This window comes from Cottoperca gobio, chromosome 7 (genome assembly GCF_900634415.1).
Source record: "Cottoperca gobio chromosome 7, fCotGob3.1, whole genome shotgun sequence".
Taxonomy (NCBI): Eukaryota; Metazoa; Chordata; class Actinopteri; order Perciformes; family Bovichtidae; genus Cottoperca; species Cottoperca gobio.
Genome location: NC_041361.1, coordinates 18,797,811 through 18,810,693, shown reverse-complemented (window position 1 = coordinate 18,810,693; position 12,883 = coordinate 18,797,811). Strand labels below are relative to the sequence as shown.

Sequence of the window (12,883 nt, the reverse complement as noted above, 5' to 3'; positions counted from 1 at the left end):
ATGTTGGTTAATGTTGGTGTTTAGAAAATAATATTTTTATGCCAATATTTTTGAGGCAGACATTGTTGTTCTCAAAGGACATCTTAAAGTGAGATACAAGGGTTAGAACACATTTTTACAATTTACAAATCTAACAATCTGAGACGCTGCATACCGGCCAGTTTGCGGTTATCCAGTTTGAGTCTGTTGAGCGGATTGGTGCCGTAGAGCAACACATGGCGCTCTGTATGGACCGACTGCAGCTCCTCCAGAGTGGCTTTGCGACCACGAATAGTCTGAATGAACAGAACATTTTCATTTGACGTTAGTACAAAGAACAAGACATTATATAACGCATCATATTGGAGATCGCACATGGATAACGTTTAAAATAATGAATGTAAAACAGACAGAAAGATAGATTGTGCTGCAACAGAATCTCATGTCCCTGTAAACTCAACCGCTCTATTTTCACACAGACAAATAAATAAAAAGTCATTTTTGTAGGATGAAATGGCGAACGTGTCGTACCTCACACTGTCCCCTCAGGCCTCTCTCTTGCAGTCTGGACCAGATGCTCTGTATCCTCCCAGCATGCTCTGGGTGACTGCTGTTGTCTCCACATGTACACTGGTGCTTCAGCATCTGAGAATCATACACCAGGCCTACACACACACACACACACACACACACACACACACACACACACACACACACACACACACACACACACACACACACACACACACACAATTAATCTCAACATTTTCTTCTCTACATCCTCAAGCTCCAGTTACACTTAAACATATTTGTGACATTCAAAGTGTCGCTTCATTTTCTCAGTTTGTTGCCACTTATCTTATTAATTTCCAAGACAAAACATTAATAAACAGTAAGTTGATAAATTCTACATCTTTAACTTTTCCCAGATGAGGAGCACAAGTCAGGCGGTGCAAACATTTATAAGGGTTTAAACAATCCACAACATCTTCTGGATTAACATCTACAGAGTTCTCCGACTCGTTCAGTCCATATGTTCCCAATGGCAGTCGTGTTTTGATTGATCCATAAGATGAGCTCCTTTAAAACACTTTTAAAATGGCACTGTCATTGTCAGGTAAGATTAAAAAAACATTCATTATAAAATAAGTTTATTATACTTCTTTTATTTCTTCTTCATTTTTTAATTCACGTTTTGAGTTCGCCTCGAGGTGCAGAGCTTCATCTTAGTTTGTTTGAGTAGGAACTTCTGGGACAGCCATTCATTTTTTATTTTACTTCACTTGTAACTCTTCTGGTCAGTGCATGGTGCTACACGCTGGGAATTATATGATATTATTTTTTGATTATTATTAATAATATTTGAGACATGACATGTTGCGTGAGATCTGGTATTTTACATTTGACTGTTGAAGTTGGACGGTTTGTTAATCTAGAAGATCTGTGGGATGTGTCGTCTAGAAGATATAGAAAATGAGACCAATTTTTGTTTCCTACTGTCCTCATTGTGAACAGCTCGATGCTTTGTTGAGAAAGATACACATAATTATTGATTTTGTAAATATGGATGATGCACACTGAGATGGCCGTTTCAGAAAGCCTGGCATAAGAGAAGAAAAGCTCTTTACAGACATAACCAATAGATATAGTAATAGTGTGTGTTTGGGAACAGCTCATTTGGGATACAGATTCTTTTTTTTTCCTTTTCCACAGGCTTTGTGCAAGACCTGAAGATGTATGTACAATACTGGTGTTTGGTATTCCCATGGGGGAAGGGCCAAATGTTTGGCATGACACACAAAAAGAAAAATAGATGAATGAATGAATACACAGTATGATCAGTGATTTAACCCCTTAACCATGGAGGTACCCTGAATGTGAAATAAAATACCATTAAGTAATATTCATATATATATAACATTTTAAATACCTATTTTAATACTGTAAAGACATATCTGACTCACCAGTAGTGAAGCGTGTTTTGCTGCTGGTATCCTGCGCGGACAGGCTCAGGGCTTTCTCAGGCAGAGTGAGAGAGGTGGAGGCCGGGGACGACTGTGTACGGGACAGGGGACGATGGACAACCAGCCCACTACCAGCCACGCCACGTAACATGGGCACTGCCAGGGTCTCCATCTGTCGATGCAGCTGCTGCAGCTGCTTCTGTTGCTCCCATAGCAACGACTACAGGAAGAGGTCGACAAAGATTAAACAAAGTCAAGTCACGGATATAATTCTAACTAAATATGATAAACATTAAAGAAGACACAGTTAAGAAGAAAGTGTAGAGCAGAAACTGTAGAAAGCACTGGGTCTTATTCTAAATCTTACGTGGACAAACTATGGCCCTCGGGCCAACTGCGGCCCACTGCCTGTTTTTAAATGGCCCACTCGGATATTTATAAACTTGTAATATGTGGGCACAGCAATAAAATACTGTGATGTCGAACGTTAATCTGTTTAGTAGTGTTGTATAATTATTTTGATAGAACATTTATTTTCTATGACAGGTGGGGTTTTTTTGGTCTAAAGATATTATTTCCTTGTAGTGTAACAGATTGAAAAACTCCGCATTTACTATTGTTTGGCGCGGGACTCCTTATATTTTTCTATATAGGGCCCACAATAAAAAAAGTTTGGCCACCCCTGAATGTTATGAGCATAACATTCAGTTCCATTGCTTCACATGTGGTACGCAGCTGTACATGCCGCTCTAAGTGATTTGTATTCAAGACTGATATAAAGTGCTGGAAGTCACAGAACTCCCTCCAGCTTAGTGTCAATAAAATCTTAGATGGTTTTATTCAGTCGCTCCAATTTGACCTGTGCCATCGAGAGCAGTCTGGGTCTGTCAAGTTGCTTTGAATCTGGAAGTCATTTGTCACTCTGAGCTCATCCTTAAAAACCAGGTTACTAAAACCATTCAATACTTTCTAACAAAGCCTGACCCCTGACGATGTGGTTTGTCTGATCAGCGACTGACACATTTTCTGAAAGAGTAACAGCTTACAGTGCATGCACCCTGTAACCACACCATGCTGAAATGACCACTTTGATGTAATGAGTGCTTGTCAAACCTCAAAACCATGCAACTGCAACTAAGATCATGCAAGTGCTGCCACCTACAGGACTGTAGGATGAAGAGCAGCGATGTGGTTTTATTTCATCCAGCTGTGTATCTCTTGTGTGATATGTTTTCCAACCTGGTTGAGTATGAGTGCATGTTGCAGGTTCAGTTGGTCTTCCTGGCTCTTGGATGCTGTTGGCTCCGCCTCCCTCAGTGACTCCGCCCTCACTCTGCTCCGAGAGGTTGGCTCTGTGGGCGACGTCCCGCCGCCATCCTCTGAGTCCATATCCTCAGAGGGGATCTGATGCAGTCTGGGCTTCTCACTGGACTTAGACATCAGCTGCACATAATACATATCATTTTATTTATAAAGCACCTTTAAAAACAGAGTTCACAAAGTCCATGACATTATATCAAGCTTTATATTTAGAGCCATGTCTTCAAAATGATAGTTTTTACTATTTTCTACCTCACATTTGCCCTACGGAGCATATAGAATACTAGCATTTAGTATTCAGAAAATAATTCTTTTTTTGTTTCATAAAAAACAACAGTGACTGACATTTAAAGGTTTAAATTCTGAAAAATGTGGAATATTTGGAAGTGATTATCAGGTTTGAAGTTGGCTAACTCAGTGAAAATAGAAAATAATATTAATATATCATTTTCCCACACACACTGCCCTCAATGTCATGTGCCTCTCTATGCCCAATCTCCTAGATCAAATCCATCACTCATCACATGTACAGCACTCGCAATAGCAACTGACCCCCCTGTCCATACACACGGCTCTACATTACTGTTACAGACTTTCTAAAGATATCTGAACAGTGTGTGTGAGTGCATACATACAAGTGTGAGGGACATTAATGTTTATGTGTAGATATGACCAAGTGTATATTGTATGTGTTTCTGTACGTTGTTGTGTGGTATATGTACTGGCTGTGGAAGCAAATCTCCCTCATCTATTTTAGTTATTTTTTACATCTCTATACCTTGCCAAGGTGAGTTTGCTGTTTGAGCCTCTCCAGTAGTTGTGTGTTGTGCTGCTGTTGGAGAAGATGTGTGTGAAGGGTCCGCGGGCTCTGGGGGAGGGGCTCCGAGCGGGTTCTGCTCAGGGGCTTGTGAGGATGGCCGCCTCCAGGAGTCAGGTGGTCTAACTGGGGGACAAACTGTAGTGGGACAGGGTCCATTCCTGAAACTGGTTAGAGACACAAAAGGAGCAGAAAGATAATCAGTTTCTGTGAGCAGGAACACACACACACACACACACACACACACACACACACACACACACACACACACACACACACACACACACACACACACACACACACACACACACACACACACACACACACACACACACACACTTCTAAATGTAACCACTGGGTGGTGCTCTAACATCTCAGACAATAAAACTAAAAGAAATGAAAGTTGATGAAGGTATATTTGTATTTTTGTGCCTATTAACATCTTATGTGTTTTATTGTTTCATGTGCACACAATCCATACAGGTATGCACATGTGCAGTATACATGTGTGTGTGTGTGTGTCTCTCACCAGTGAGTAATGGAGTGTGTACCAGTCCAGAGGGCTCCAGGATGATGAGAGGCAGATGAGGGTTCAGCTGCCCAGCCTGATCCTCTCTGCTCAGGGGGAGGTAGACCGTTGAGCCCCCGGCTGTAACCACCGGCACGCGGCCGACCCTCAGACAGGTCAGCTCTCCTTCCGCCTGCACACAGACAGTTTAACAGCTTTTATAGCAACAGATAGCATACTGATCTGACCTTTTATCACTGCTGAATTATCAGGTCGAAATAGGAGGAGATTAATATATTCTAGTATGTGGACAGTTCTGATGACACACAATGATTTGTGCAGGACAGGTGACGTGAGAAGAAAAACTCTTGAGCCACTTACATTTAAATACACAGTACTCAAACTCACAAATGTCGAAGTGAAACATAATTTAAAGATCACCGTGCTTCCTATATTTGATGTACTTCCTGTTTCTAGATTTTATTCATTTAATGTATTTGATTAAGATCTTCAAGTCATGGGATGTTATGTTATGTGAGTTACTTTTACAATGTACAGATTGTACTGTAGAGTCACTGCATCTTAAGTCACTTAGTCTGGGACTGAGTCTATAAACTTGCTGAAGAAGAACTTTAAGAATATCTTTTATAAATGTGTCTCAAAGTTCTTACAAAGGGATTTTTGCATATGCCTTTTGATCAGTTTTCTGAAATTGTATTTTTAAATATGCAAATAGTGCATTATCTAAGGCTACATGTTGGTTAAATTAGAAGAAATCTACAGACATAAATATCCAAAGTGTAGTAAATAAACACCTCAATGTGTATTTTGGATGTTTTCTTTCCATTAGTCTGAAAGAAGACATAAAGCAACAAAGAAAATGTGCCTGGAGTGTCTGGCCTAAATCGAGCAGATCACTGCGTCGGTCTGGTGAAGATATCATGAGATCACATCAACACATTTGTTGCAGCTCAGTGTTTACCCTGGCGTTGGCTGGCAGTCCCAGTGTGATGGTGGGCAGAGTGGAGGGACTCTGGATGGTGAAGTTCGCGAGAGTGCCGTCTCTGAGCAGCAGCCTCTGGGCCTGGAAGTGGCAAACATCAAAAATAATACATTGAGTACATGAAAAGCCACTTTATAAATAATTGAATAGTTTAACTTTTGTTGCACTTAAACTAGTTTAAAATTAAGAGATTACATTAAGTTTTGCTTTAAATGTCAGTTTTGTTTTTACTCTAAACTTAGATTAAATTTAATTTTGTTAACAGCATGTAAATTAATTCATTTTGATTTGGATAGGGGAGCATTTCCATATTGATATATCTTGGTTTACATCAATAAACTTGGATTTACGAAACGGAGATTTGTTTTAAATTGTGTCAGAGCGCTGTTCTTGAATTTAAATCTGGATTTACTCTGAATAGACCTAGATTAAAGTAATCCTGATATCTAATATTGTTATTCATTGTATTCTTTGTTTATTCCATTCATTGTCTTTCTTATTGGTAATTGTGCTTTGACAGCACATGTCATATGTCATGCCAATAAAGCCTATCGAATTGAAAATAGTGTGCTGTCTTGACACTGGAAAATGATGAGTCAGCAATCTGCGGCAGGTGTGACAGAGGCTGACTTTAAGTGATTAAATGAATTATGTACAAACAGCTGACAGACCCAGTGTCCCATGCTCTTGTGTCGTTGTTTTAAACATGTCATTACTCAGCGTCTCGGTATAGCTCATCTCTTTTTTTCTTCTTTTTTTTTTCATAAATCAAACTGCGTGTTTACTTGTTTAAAATGCTTGCGTTCAAGACAAAACAGCCTTTCTGAATTTACATTTTTTCTCTTCATCTATCCATCTTCATTGTGATTTCTTAACCATCAAAACAGGGAACTTCTCCAAACTTCTATACAAATGGACTGATTTAGTGTAAAACATGGTTTATTTATTTTATTCCACTTAATCTGGAGCTGATGTTTTAGTTAGTTTTACCTTATCAATATTGTGAGAGGACTCGACCACCTAATGTGTGCGTCTTTGCTCACCTCATGCGAGAGGCCGCCTGCAGAGGGCAGCAGGCCATTCTCATTGGGCAGACTGTCATTGGGAGAACTGCAGCCAGAGACGGGAGTGCTGCTGCTGCTGGGGGACGAGTCTGTAGGGAGGCAGGCGGTGTGTGAGTTTCATTCATCATTTCTTAAATTAGCCGCAGTAAGAAAGAATGAAAATTCATTGAAATTATCCCATGTTTAACAACAAAAATGCATTACTGCGTTACTCAGTATGTGTATGTGTGTGTGTGTGTGTGTGTGTGTGTGTGTGTGTGTGTGTGTGTGTGTGTGTGTGTGTAATTACCCAGTGTGTCAGGTACTCTGTGCTTGACAGTGGCCGGGGCGCTCTCCTTGCGGGTGAGCGGGCTCTTGCGGGTGTTCAGGTGTTTCTTCAGCTTGTGTTTCACCTTCAGATTGGGCTCGGACGCTAACAATAACAACACACGGATTGTTTGGTCCACAACTTAAAGAGGTTTACAGTCAAAGAGGAGTAAAGAAAGCACATTCCTTTCACATTCAAGAAGCTGCAATCAGTGAATCTTGAAAAATTACTCAAACGGATTAATCGACTATCAAAATAGCTTGTGAATCATTTAATAGTCGACGACTAATCGATAAATCTTTTCAGCTCTAATCATTAATATTATTGTTTACACCTGTGCTTTTTCAAAAAAAGTGAAAAAGGCCAATGAATAGAAACTTGGTGCACATAAATACAAAAACAAACTGTTAGTGCGTATAAAAGACCATAATAAAAAATAAAAAAAGAGTGAAAAGGGACAAAATACATGACAGGCTGTGATTATGAGAGGAAAGTGTATCTTCAATTGTGGTTAGTTTATAAATGCTGCAACACTGTTGCTTGATGTAGTGAGAGGGACGAATGGTTAAATAAATCCATAAACAGCCAAACAGCTGTTCAAACTGTGGTGGGAAAAGATAAAGATTTTCTATTTGAATGACTTTTTCTTTTAAGAGATAACCTGATCAAATCATAATTTAATTTGTCACTTAATCTTAAATTCATATGTTTTACCTGCTCTACGCAGCGGCGTCCTGTCTGAACCCTCAGAAGAAGGCTGTGACGGAGACGATAAACCCGGGTCTGGGCCCAGCTTTCTGTGAAACGCAAGGCACACACACAACCATCAGAGTTAATAACAGGGATGCATATCGGCACATCATCAGTATCGCCAGATAAAAGGCTTTACAATTAAATATCGGCATCGACCAGAAATGAACATTTCCTCCAATATGAAAGACCGATATGTTACATACAAATAAATATGTTTTACATGTAAACTAAGTTGAAGTGCTTTTCTTATTTAAGCATATTAATATGTTAATTCCACTACAGGAGACTTGATGTAAAAAATGTGTGTATATATCAGATATCGGCAAAAATCCAATATCGTACATTCCTAGTGTTAAAATAATACTACATGTAGTAGGAGTTTATTTGAAATCCAGATTTTAGATGACGATGAATCAAAGGCTCATTGTAAACGGTACGTAGTAGATTTAGACGTGTAGTATAATCAACTTGTTCATGATGCATATGTATTCAGTGTTTTGAGGTTTTTCCTTTTGTGCTCAGTTTCTGTGTATTCTGTGTCACCTGTACGCCACAGGAGCCGCTGTCAGAGTGTTGGAGTTTGTTCTCTCCAGCGCCTGTTTCTGCTTCTTAAGAATCACCTCCTGGAGCTTCTGTTTCACCAGGGAACTGGCCACTGCACCTGTCAATCAATAACACAAACACAATGTGTCACCGCCATGCGTCTGCACAGTATCATGTTCAATTTCTCACGCTCATGGCATCCAAATATCATGAAAATCGGTTCAGATATTAAGCCTATATGGCCTGTTTATGTAAAGGTGCTAAATGATCTTCTGTATTTAATATTCAACAAATGGGCTTGAGGTGGGAACTTGGCAGTACAGATTTCCCTGAATATTGATTCACACATGACCCCGTGCAGGAAATGTCGCTGGACATTTCAGGGATCGACTCTCTGTTTGGAAGGGACTTATGTTTGCTGCAATTTCTGTGTGTGCCCGTGTGTGCACACAGAGGTGACAGTAGGTGCTCACAGTGATCAAGTCAATATTGACCCAGTGACTTTATGTGCTCAGACCTAAAGCTATATTTAACTCCATTGCTGTAGCTCCGCGTGTCAGGTTATATTTAGCGCTCATCTCAAAGCAAAGCGCGCTGAAAGTGGAGTAACACTGTTTAATAAAAATGAACACAATCTCTTACAGGGACCTTCCTCTCTGGTCACGATTAGCACTCAATTATTTTCAAAGCCGTGGAAAAAGTTTCATACAACATATAAAAAATTTAATTACAACTTCAAATGTAAACTGAAATTCGCAGTAATATACTCGACGTTTAATATGCGTGCGTGCGAGAGGACTCACTCTGTTGACTCTTGTCTTTGTGCTTCAGCTGCTGCAGCTCCTGTTGTTTCTCGTGGTGCTCCTGCTCTCGCCTCCTTTGCTCCATATTAAACTAAAAACAAAAACATATGTAAATAAATATAAATGTAGACTATAAGAAGCTAGCTTAAGTCTTTAAACAGACAGTTCAAATTGTATTTCATCTTGATGTTTTATATCCTTTACCCGGATGTGCTGGTGCAGTTGCTGTTGGGAGAAGGAGGTGCGGGACTGAGGGGAGAATGGGGTGAGGAGTAAAGGCGGGTGCAGCGGGGTGAGGAGCGCCGTGTCTGAACCAGGGCGCATCCCCCGCTCTCCCACCCTGAGGTCCATGGGAAACAAGGCCGCACACGACACTGGCACTGCAACCGAGGAATCTGGGAAGAGAGAGGGGAAGAGGGGAGGGAGAGGAGAGAGGCGTCAATATGCTTCATCCCCCACAAAGAGCAGTCCATTTACACAACACTCTGCTGGAAACCCTACCTGACAAACAATGAGCACATGTAAACAGACGCTACATGAGCCAGTGTTTGGAGAGCAACAGTATTATGGTTTCGCATTAGAGATACTTTGCAGTTACAAAAGGTTAGCAACATATCAATCATTCTGGGAGAACTAACTACTGTATATAAGCAGGCGAGACAAACAACGACAACTAAACATATTGTTGTGTTACGGCTGAAGCTTCATTCATGTCAGATACAGTGAATACGAGACTTCTGCTCCAATTCAAGTTACCGTGACAGTGATCTTTATGCGATGAAATCAACTGCTAATCAAAAGTTTTTTGTTTTTTTTACAAATAGAGATCAGATCAATTCAATATCAACTGTATACGTCTCTCTTATCTAACATCTTAATGTGTACAGTGACTAAATGAGAGGTTCTGTGTGAAAAAACTCACCATCTCTCAATCACTCTGACACACACACACACACACACCATGCTGTTGGGGTTATTTGCATTGCATGTCTGAGTCAATGGGAAAGATTGCCTCATGCGACGCTAAAAACAGGATCCAGGAAGGGAACAGCTTGGGAAAAGGCTGGGGGTGGTTTCTGTGTATGAGACACATTTGCGCACACACACACACACACACACACACACACACACACACACACACACACACACACACACACACACACACACACCATAATGCTGATGCATAGGCTCTGCACTGACACATACTGACAGAAACACAGCTGTTAACAAACACAGATATTCATGTGTCCCACCACCCACATTCCTAAATTTCCCTCGGGATTAATAAAGTATCTATCTTTCTATCTATCTATCTATCTATCTATCTATCATGAACACACACACATTTCTCTGCAAATGTATATACATTTATTCATACTCTTCAATAAACCCGCACACACAAACACACAGGTACTGTAAAGACATTTACACACATCCACATGCAGTGCACTCACACACAGCTGCACACACAAGACAGGCTTGAGCAAACGCCTATTGCAGAAACCTGCCTTAAACCAAAACTTTAAACACACACAGAGCGAGCCTTGAAATAACTTGGTGTGACATCATCTCCGTGCTGCAGCGCCTGGCGCTCAGATGTCAAGCTGCAGTGTGTGAAGTAAATGTCACTCATATGGCCTGATGCCAACAGCAGCACTGGAAATGGGTGAAAGGGAATAGAAAAGAATAGAATAAAAAAGACGGATCTGTTATTGCCGTTTCTACTAGCAAATACACACACACTGAGCTTGGGTTACTGTGGTCTCATTAGCATTACTGTTTGGGGTAATGTGACATAGCAGCAAGTGTGTGCAGTGTCAAAAGTCCTCCTCCTTATTAGGAGGTACAAATTCAGAGAGACGGTCTGAGTGCTGAACGTGGCTGGAATGATAGCAATCCCTTGGCAAACACACACACATATTTTCTGTAATGACAGCAACAAATAACAAAGCTGCTATTCTGAGGGAAAAGGAGCAGCAAACATGCATCTACAAGGAAACAAATGCTGTTACAGTACACACACACACACACACACACAGTACAGGAACTTATGCCTTGCCTCCCATGGGTTATAAATAGCAAAACATACACTGGCACCAACATTTACCTACAAAGGGCCTTTTGTTTCCACGCACGCACGCGCGCGCACAATTTAGTCGACTAAGATTTCTTTAGTCCATTAGTCATTTTTTTTATGCTTTTTCATGCTCAATGACTTAATCCCAAAAAACGTATGTGCACATCTTTGGTAAACACAAACATTTCAAAGTAGTGCTTTGGCATGAATCTTTGTGGAGAGACTAAGATTTTAGTCTTATCTTAATGTTATTTTAGTGTTTTTTATAAATCTTGATCTTCTTGATGAATGAATTCATCATCGACGTACAGCACTCATCATCATGGTTGAGTCCACATGACCTACACCAAACTGTTGTTTGTAGTAGTGAAATGACATTGTTCTTTAAAAAGGCAGGTTTAGATTAACTCCAGTCAGTATAATATGACATTCTTGCGTTTCACAAATGACTGTGTGTCTCAGCAGCACTTGAAACTTTGTCTTTCGGTTGAGGAATATTCTCTCTGACCACTTAGCCAGCCTGCTGCCCAGTGAGTGGCTACATGATGCCTTTCAGAATTGTAAAATAACTGATAATAACACAGTTCCCATGTAGCCGACATGACTTTAAGTCTAGAAATCGTGTAGTGGTTTAGTCTCCGGACCTCTGCAACCACATTTAATCCCAGAGTCTCTCTCTCCTGAGTCTCTCCAAGTAATATGAGGCTCTAATGTTTTTAGTTCTCTTAAAGAATGGTATTATGTCAAGGTTCATTACATCTGCGTGCCGTACTCAGAGAAGAATAACACATTTTGAGCGTGTGGTTGTGATTTTGTGTTGATTTTATTTAAATCGCACTGTTTTTCGGAGCTGGGAAGGCATGTACTAGATTCTAGTACATGCCTTCCCAGCTCTATTCGCATTTGTATGTTATTCTAGTAACTAGAATAACACACAAAGCATGCACACACATGCGCACACATATGTTTAAAGGTTCAATGTGTAAGATATGCCAGAATTTAAACTTAAAACATTAAAACAATGAACTAACATTATCAACAGAGTGTGAAGAGGTAACAGTGTTGACGTCTCTGTATTGTGTTGCAAAGATATCGACTGAAGTTAGCATGCTAACAGCTAGCTGCGCTCCGTCCAGTCTGTAATACCACTTGTTCCTCTAAAGGGCGATAGTGAGTCAGTGTAGCTCCAGTCTGCCTCAGTACAGAGAGAAGAAGTACAGCTGCCTGACTCTGGCAGACACAGGGCTTGCATTCCAGCCATGATACCTCCACGTTTTAAAAGTTTGTTTTAATCCAAAGCAGCAGAAACGACTCACACCCTCGCCTCGTCCTCAATATTCGCAGAAGACTGCTTTGCCGGGAGTAGAGACAGACAGATCCTCTGTTAGCAGTCAGCACTGATTCAGCCGACTTCCCACCGGATCGTCAAACTTTCTGTAGCTGCCGTTACACTTACCCCCGGTGCTGTGATATTCACCGGCTGTATTTGAGCTGCTGCACGCTCCCCTACTGGGAGGTCCGTGCGGAGGACAAGATAAAAACACCAGAAGTTTGCTCGTCGCTGCCGCCCGGACCAAAGCCAACATACAAACAATCAAAATGTAAGGTTACATCGCATATCCTTTTTTCAGAGAAGACGGCTTGCCAATTTCCTGAATAGAATCAATCTGGAGTTCACAAACGGTTAAAATCATAAACACCTCTGTGTGTCCAAAACTGATGCATTCAAGTTAACTCTGATAAGT

General features: G+C 40.7%; 1 protein-coding gene across 2 annotated transcripts in view; it reads right to left on the bottom strand.

Annotated features, from left to right (window-relative positions):
* Positions 1-12,883, bottom strand: part of hdac7a (histone deacetylase 7a) — a 61,832-nt gene that overhangs the window by 15,948 nt on the left and 33,001 nt on the right. The window contains exons 1-14 of one of the 2 annotated variants that reach the window (XM_029436080.1): positions 9,984-10,079; positions 9,266-9,456; positions 9,062-9,152; positions 8,259-8,376; positions 7,677-7,759; positions 6,945-7,067; positions 6,635-6,744; positions 5,571-5,672; positions 4,610-4,781; positions 4,042-4,247; positions 3,183-3,386; positions 1,944-2,163; positions 511-644; positions 155-275 (exon numbers count right to left, since the gene is read on the bottom strand). In XM_029436080.1, the coding sequence (XP_029291940.1) occupies positions 155-275; positions 511-644; positions 1,944-2,163; positions 3,183-3,386; positions 4,042-4,247; positions 4,610-4,781; positions 5,571-5,672; positions 6,635-6,744; positions 6,945-7,067; positions 7,677-7,759; positions 8,259-8,376; positions 9,062-9,152; positions 9,266-9,412 (1,831 nt within the window). In that variant the 5' untranslated portion in view covers positions 9,413-9,456; positions 9,984-10,079. Of the gene's footprint in view, positions 1-154; positions 276-510; positions 645-1,943; positions 2,164-3,182; positions 3,387-4,041; positions 4,248-4,609; positions 4,782-5,570; positions 5,673-6,634; positions 6,745-6,944; positions 7,068-7,676; positions 7,760-8,258; positions 8,377-9,061; positions 9,153-9,265; positions 9,457-9,983; positions 10,080-12,883 lie in introns of those variants that run through there. The other variant, XM_029436079.1, reaches the window with a different exon arrangement.